Source organism: Engraulis encrasicolus, chromosome 2 (genome assembly GCF_034702125.1).
Source record: "Engraulis encrasicolus isolate BLACKSEA-1 chromosome 2, IST_EnEncr_1.0, whole genome shotgun sequence".
In the NCBI taxonomy this organism is placed as follows: Eukaryota; Metazoa; Chordata; class Actinopteri; order Clupeiformes; family Engraulidae; genus Engraulis; species Engraulis encrasicolus.
In genome coordinates, this window is record NC_085858.1 from 33,218,517 (window position 1) to 33,226,016 (window position 7,500).

At 46.9% G+C, this 7,500-nt stretch overlaps 1 protein-coding gene across 4 annotated transcripts in view; it reads right to left on the reverse strand.

Moving 5' to 3' along the window:
• Positions 1-7,500, reverse strand: part of LOC134437440 (multidrug resistance-associated protein 1-like) — a 54,568-nt gene that overhangs the window by 24,575 nt on the left and 22,493 nt on the right. For all 4 annotated transcript variants that reach the window (XM_063186947.1, XM_063186933.1, XM_063186939.1 and 1 more), the window contains 4 exons: positions 5,046-5,171; positions 4,068-4,129; positions 3,749-3,880; positions 2,408-2,614 (listed from right to left, as the gene is read on the reverse strand). In XM_063186947.1, the coding sequence (XP_063043017.1) occupies positions 2,408-2,614; positions 3,749-3,880; positions 4,068-4,129; positions 5,046-5,171 (527 nt within the window). The remainder of the gene's footprint in view (positions 1-2,407; positions 2,615-3,748; positions 3,881-4,067; positions 4,130-5,045; positions 5,172-7,500) is intronic.

Consider the following 7,500-nt stretch of genomic DNA (forward strand, 5'->3'; position numbering starts at 1 on the left):
TCAGCCCCACCACCAGTCTTCCCTGTGCCCTGCCTCGCCACCAAACTGGCCCCAGCAGCACCAGTAAGCAGGGGCGGCACCAGAAATTTTGGGCCCACTTCAGGGCCCCTGTCAGTGCGGTCAGTGCTTGGACCCTTAGAATCTGTAACCCCTTTGCCCCCCTAACAGCACCCATTGCAGTAGGGACAGTAGAGCTACAGTGAGGGACGCATTTATTGAAGGTGCAGTTGTCAGCAGTTAGCAACTGGGGAAGTTTCCCATGGGAGTTAGCAACTACGTTAGTAGTTAGCAACTACGCTTTCGAGAAATGCACCCCAGGCCTCTGCATCTGCTGCAAAGGGCTCAGCAGGCAGTGAGGACCTGCGGTTCCCAGAATACCCAGTCTGGCTCAAACCGGTGTTGTGACGGCTGGGGCCTGGGAGCGCACTGCAGCTGGGTGTGTGTGTGTGTGTGTGTGTGTGTGTGTGTGTCTGTGTGCCTGTGTGTGGTGGGGAAGGAAAGCCACAGCTCCGCCGACGTCGCTTGTGGTGGTAGTGGAGTTGGAAGGAGGGGTAACTAGTGGGGCAAACGTGACTGCCAATGGCAGCGGCACGCACGGCCATCTCCGTCTCCCTGTGCTTGGCTCTTGGCTGGTGGTTGTCTTATTGTGGCCGCAGCCGGCCCAGGGCAGCCGGTAGCCTGTAAGAGCCGTTTACAGCGGGATGGCCTGCTGCGGTTCTCCGGGTTCTGACGGGCCGGTGCTACGCCGATACGGGACTGTGGGAATAGCCGTCTGTCTGTCTGGGCCTCCATCTGTCCGTCTCTTTCCCTCCCTCTCTTTCTCCTTTTCTAGGGCTTCTGTTTTTAGGCCGTCGTTCCAAATGATAACATTTGGTTTGAGAAATGTCCCTCACTTCAAGTCAACATTTATTTCACAATATCCACTTTAAAGGTAGAGTAAGTAATTGACATTACTTTTAGTAGTGTCATTTTACAAAATGTATGTTGCAAATTCACAAATCTTATCCTTTCCTTTTCATGAATATTTCCCATTACTATCCATTTCTAACCATTCTTTAGGACTTGGAATTGTACACTTTTAATGCATGAATAGGTAGATCGCCATTTTGAATGACCAGTCAGATATCTGCTACAAAACCCACTGTACTTGGATCAAACCAATACGTGTTAGTTTAGGACCAAGCCAATATTCATGAAACTGTCAAATTGGTGAATGGGTAGTGTGCATTTTGAAAATAAACAACTAAAATAACATACCGAACCTTTAAAAAAAAAAACATCTCTACATATTCTTCCATTTTTAGCTAGCCCACTTCTCTATTTTTGCTCTTGACATTTTTGTCTCTATTCCTATCTCTATCTGGTCAGGGGGAGAAAGGAGAGGAATGAATGGATGTCGACTGAATCTTTTTTTCCTTCTGTTCTCTGTCAGGCTGTGTCTTCAGTGAGACATAATTACTTGAGGGAATGTGTGGCTCCACCACACCAGGCCAAGCAGCATTCCCCACCTCACTTCTTTGGAAATCAGGAAAAGGGAAGACGTGAAAGGGATAAGTTGACCTAGGCCCAAGGAGAAATGCTGGAGGTGTGTGTGTGTGTGGGGGGGGGGACACTTGAGTCCCTATTACATTGTATGTATGGACTTTGGGGGGGCCCTTCAGACGACTTTGTCCTGGGCACAGCCAAAGCAGTCAGAGGCCCTGATGATGGGGGTTGCAGTGACCTCGTTGAAGTGACACTCAAATGCAATCCCTTGTACAAATTCTCCATTGAGGTTGGACACAAAAAAAAAAATCAAGACCTAAAGCTGAACCAAGTGCAGGGGTGTAAAGATCGCCGTTTTTTTTAACGTTTCTGTTTTGGATTCATAGCACGTTGCACAATAGTCGCACCACTCAAGACCACAGACTTATGCACGGTGGTTTTTATGTAGGCTTTTCAGAATTCAGGAAAACAATGTCATGCCCTTTAACTCCAGACAAAAACATAAAAGTGGCATACATTAAATCTTCCAAGTCCTCTAAGGTCAGCATATTGCATTATACAATACATGGCAGTAACATACTGACCTTGGAGGACATTGATCATGCAAGGTTGCAGTTTTTCAACAGTTATCAGTTATTAAGCAACAGTCATCAGTTATTTCTGAAAGTGTTAAAAGTGTTAAAAAAAATTCAAGTATGTGCACATCCCAAAAAAAACCAACTGCTATGGATGCTGAATATAGAATAACATGATTAAAAATTAAAACAGGAATATCCATACAGCATAGAGGCTCCCGTGATGCGATTTATTTTGTGCAACTAAAGCTCCCTTGTTGTGATTTGGTGATTTAAGGAAGTTTGATTAGTTTTTTAATTGTTCTGCCTTGATAGCGAGTAGTTCTTAGACAGTCTGTGGCTCTCACCTCAGGACTTGCGGAACAGAGAACATGAAGGCGTCATTGATGATCAGACAGAGGGTTCCGGAAAGGAAGCAGGGCCCAAAGTTTCGTGCCAGCGTGCGGAACAAACAGAAGCCGGAGCTCTGTTCCTTCCGGAGCTTTCGGAGGAGCTGCGTCTGTTCCGTGAGCTTGTAGCCCAGTGCACGGGCGGCATTCAGAGACCTCTCCTGCCTATGGAGACACACACACACGCACGCATGCACGCACAGACACACACGTTATTGATGCAAACCAGACATCACTGCGGATCCTCAGTTTAGGTTTTGCAACCACTGATTGCAGCACAGATGTTTTATTCTGCACCTGGGCAGACATACAAACCGACAATTTAAAGCAATAACGGCGCAAGCCAAGGAAGATGAGACAGAATACAGCAATTTGCCTATTTGAGGAAGGGAATCATGGAGAAATGACAGTAATGAAAAATGGCAAATGGGTAGCAGTACCGTCATCTGATAACAATATTGAGAATAACATTCTAATAGTATGTTACTGGAGATGGTGTGGGCGAGGGAGAGAGAGCGTGCGAGAGTGTGTGTGAGTGTGTGAGTGTGTGTGTGTGTGTGTGAGAGAGAGAGAGAGAGAGAGAAAAAGAGAGAAAAAGAGAGAGAGAGAGAAAAAGAGAGAGAGAGAGAGAGAGAAAAAGAGAGAGAGAGAGAAAAAGAGAGAGAGAGAGAAAAAGAGAGAGAGAGAGAGAGAGAGAGAGAGAGAGAGAGAGAGAGAGAGAGAGAGAGAGAGAGAGAGAAAGAAAGAGAGAGTAAGGGCTTCCGCACACCGGCTCCGACAAAGTGCTGAGCACTGCTCAGCTAAAATTCGATTCCATTGTTTTCAATAGAACCACGCACACTGGCGCCGATGTCCGTGGACATTGGCCGATGTCGGATAGCAATTAGAGACGAGTTCTATTTTGTCGGCGCCGCCCATTGACTATCAATGCAATGTTCGTGTGAAATTGGGTTTGGGGGTCCGAATTCTGTCGGAAGCAAAAGTGCGCCGCACTTTGTCGGAGCCGGTGTGCGGAAGCCCAAAGACAGAGAGAGAGAGAGAAAGAAAGACAGAGAAAGACAGAGAGAGAGAAAGAGAGCGAGAGCGAGAGAGAAAGAGAGAGAAAGAGAGAGAGGTATACAGGGGAAATGGTGTTGAACCTCAAAGGATGAAAGGAAATGCAGTGTAGTCCAGGAAAACGGTCGCTGTGCAGAGTCAGACTGAGTGGACATGGTCCCTGCTCAACATTGTGTGTGAGGCATTGTGTGTGTGTAAGGCATTGTGCGTGTCAGACAGTGAGCAAGACAGACAGGCACTCACTGTTGGAGCTTGGCACACTGCCTTGCCCACTCCTTCTCCAGGTCGGCGATGATTCTGTCTGATGTGTCCTCCTCGCGGAGAGACCACAGATCCTCTGCCTGCAGGGGGGAGCGGTAGCCTTTCATCATCAGCCTGTGGAGAATACGGATACGGCCATTTAGTGACAAATTCATTATTTGACAGGATGGATGGATGGACAGATGGATGGACAGATAGATGGAAAGATAGAAAGATAGACAGATAGATAGATAGACAGACAGATGGTTGGCAAGCCAATAAATGAAACAAACATGTGGACTTTGGCCTGCTACACACTTACCCACTGTACCACCAGAAGAGTATTCTAGACAAGAACGAAGCATCTTCCTCCGGACAAGGATTCTGTTGGAAGTGCAAACCAAACTTCATTACATCACACCGACTCCACTCAACACTGCGCATTAAGCAATCCAACCAAACAAGTCTAGTAACCATAAGGGGGATGAAGACGTAGTACAGTGAAATACATACACAGTAGCTGTAAATACATTTATAGTAAAATAAATATGTTGTAGAAAAGGTAGCAATGAAGACATCCTGAGTCCCTAAAATAAAGCCAGATGTTCCTCAAGGTTGGGGTTAAGGTGAAGTCAAGATAACTGGATAAAAGACCATAAAGCTGTTTGGTGTTTATGGCAGAGTGATGTACAGTTGCAAAAGGAGAGAAGTGCCACACACTCCAGAGTTGCATAAATAACTTTTTAATGTGACACGTGACCTGAGGAAGGCCGACAGGCCGAAAACGTCGTTTGCAGCGACTCCCTGTGCGACTCTGCAGCACTTCTCTCCTTTTGCAAGTGCTTTACTGGTTGGCAGCACCTCCTTTTCTGGTGTGCGTTTTGCTACTCCACTCATCATGAGTGATGTACAGTGCCAATCAGAACCCCCATGTGTCTCGACTCAGTGGTGGAACTTATTGCACACAGGGCTAAATCACTGATAGGGGCCCCAATACAGTCTCCTAAAGGTCATAATACATAGCATCTTGTCCTTCCTCAGGAATATTTGGTTAACGAAATGCCTAAGCAGCCAACCACGTCAGCTCATTTTTTGACCGATGGCAGTTTCCACCAATCAGAGGTTGAACAGTGCGCAGCCAGGATTTGCGCAGCCAGGTATTGTTTACGATAGGTAAACCCATGTGTGATCCCCCAAGCCCAGGGGCAAATGCCCTGCTCCCAAGCCCAGGGGCAAATGCCCTGCTCGCATCCCCCCCCACCCCCCCCCCCCCCCAGCTCCACCCCTGTTTCAACTGTACCTTTGCAAACACGTGTGCCTTTGTGCTTGGCCGCTGGTCAGCAAAACAGCAGAGGATCATCTGGGCTAGTTGAAGGGAGAAGTAGGCAAAGAAAGCCACAAAGCGCATGGCATCTGACGAGACACCCTGTAAAACACAAACACGCACACACTTTCATGAGCACCTTAAAGGATATTTTAGTATACTGCACAATAATAATTACAAGGTTTCATAAAACCATACCATCTTGCTTATAACTAATAGACTCTAAAAACATCACACTTAAACAAAATCACATTTAATGCCAAGCATTTGTCTTTCAAAATGAAAGTCTATGTTTTATTTCTCTCCATCTGTAAGGCAGCAGGACATCTGTATAGTTACCACACAACTCATTAAGGATGGAGAAATAATGAACAGTAAATCGCGGCTTGTAGGAGCAGCACATTCTCTAAACTCAGGGCCAGTAAAAACGGATCAACTAATGATCACAGATACACTAAAAAAAGAACTCACTCAACAACATGATTAATGCTCCACATTTTTTCAATTTATCTCGTTAGTTGCGCAGTCTCTGCAGTGACGGGAAAACTGGAAAGGGAGATGTATGATGGATGAAAATGTGAGCAGTAAGGAGAGATAGTGAAGAGTTCTATAGACAAACCATGAAGAATAGAAGTAGCGAAGAGACGAGAGGGATCAGGAAAGAAAATAAAGACAGAAATGGATAAGAGAGAAGAAAGAAAGTCAATGATGGATGATGAAAACAGAGAGAGAGGGGAAGACAGAGAGAGAGAGAAGATGAAAGTGAAAGAGTAAGGGATAGAGAGAAGATGAAAGGCAGAGTTGGGGATAGATTTAATGAATGCAAGCAAAATAGAGGCCCCAGAGGAAAACCAGAGTCAGTCATCCAGTGCAGCTCCAGCAGGGGTTTCCCATGTTCCTTTGGGAGCCGGCCCAGAGGGCAGAGCTTGAGGTTTCCACAGACTTCCTGCTCGACCGTACACACCCGTCCCTCCACTTCCTGCACTACCATATCTGTCTGCTCTTCCGATCCCTTCTGTCTGCCTGTCCATCCATCCATACCTCCCTCCCTCCCTTCCTTCGCCTGTCTGACCCCGAGGGTACCCCACCCGACGTACGCCTCGTTCTCTGAGGGGGCCCAGACTGGCTCAAGCCAGCCTCACCACCACGGGTGCCGACAGCTTTGACTGGGCCCTAGACAAAATCAAAAAGGGCCCCCCACCTCAATACATACAGTGTAATGGGGTCCCAAATTCTGGGCCCTTTTTCCCTGGGCCCAGGACAACTGACCCGCCTGCTGCCCCCTCCACTGTCAGAGGATTTAGTCACCACACCACACCAGACAATGTTGTAGAAAAAAAAGAAACAGTAGCAGTCACTGCTCCCCACCCCCGCCCCCGCCCCCCCAAACCAGTGCAGAGCTGAGCGTGGTGTAGGCAGTGCTGTGGGTAGGGAGTTCACCGGCCCGTGGTGGCTTTGATGGCCTCACCAACCCAGCTACGCTGTGCTACATCTTCCTCCCCGACACTACACTGAACCCCCTCCTGGCCTCCATCTCCAGTCATACACACACATGCGCAAACACACACACGTGCAGAAACCCACATGTGAATACTGTGTACACACACACACACAAAAAAACACACACATGCACACATGTGCAGCGCATGCACACACGCGCAAATACAGACACAAATACACATTCATGTACAAATACAAATACAAACACACACACACACATTCACAAGAACACATACATGCACATACACACGCATGCAAACACACCCTCCTTCTAGGACATTCTGTGGCACAAACATTGGCTCCATTCCAGGGTTAATGACTCAATACGCTACGCGGTCCCCAATGACTCTTAAATCATGGGGCAAAAAAGCAACAAAATGACAAACTTTTTAAAAAAGTAAACAGAAGAGGGGCACCAAAACCCAAAACCCACCCAGAACCACAGCCACAGCTACCTCAACATATGTCCTCCATATATATTTATCTAGGCAGAAGCGTTGCGCATGGGGGAGTAATAGTGGCTTTCAGTCACGCCATCTATAAGTAGCAAAAGGCCTGGAGAGCATACTCAGCCCAAATACACACACACACGCACACACAACTACGGAGTCAGAAACTCTGCCAAGGGCCAAATATTAACCACCGGAACATGTGGCTGCTTGTGGTGTTTTGAACCAAAGAGAGCCGTGTGTGTCAATGGGTTTGTGAGTCTAAGTGTGTGCTGTGCAAGTCTTTTTGTGAATTTCTGTTTGCAATGCAAGTGTGTGTGTGTACTATGTTTATTCATTGTTTATGTGTGGTACATATACATATGCGGTGCATACTACAAATGCAAACAAACGCACGTACTGTACACATGCACATGCACACACACACCTGCCAGAAATTTTAGCCGCCATAAAATAATACTAAATTGGGCCTTTTCATTTTT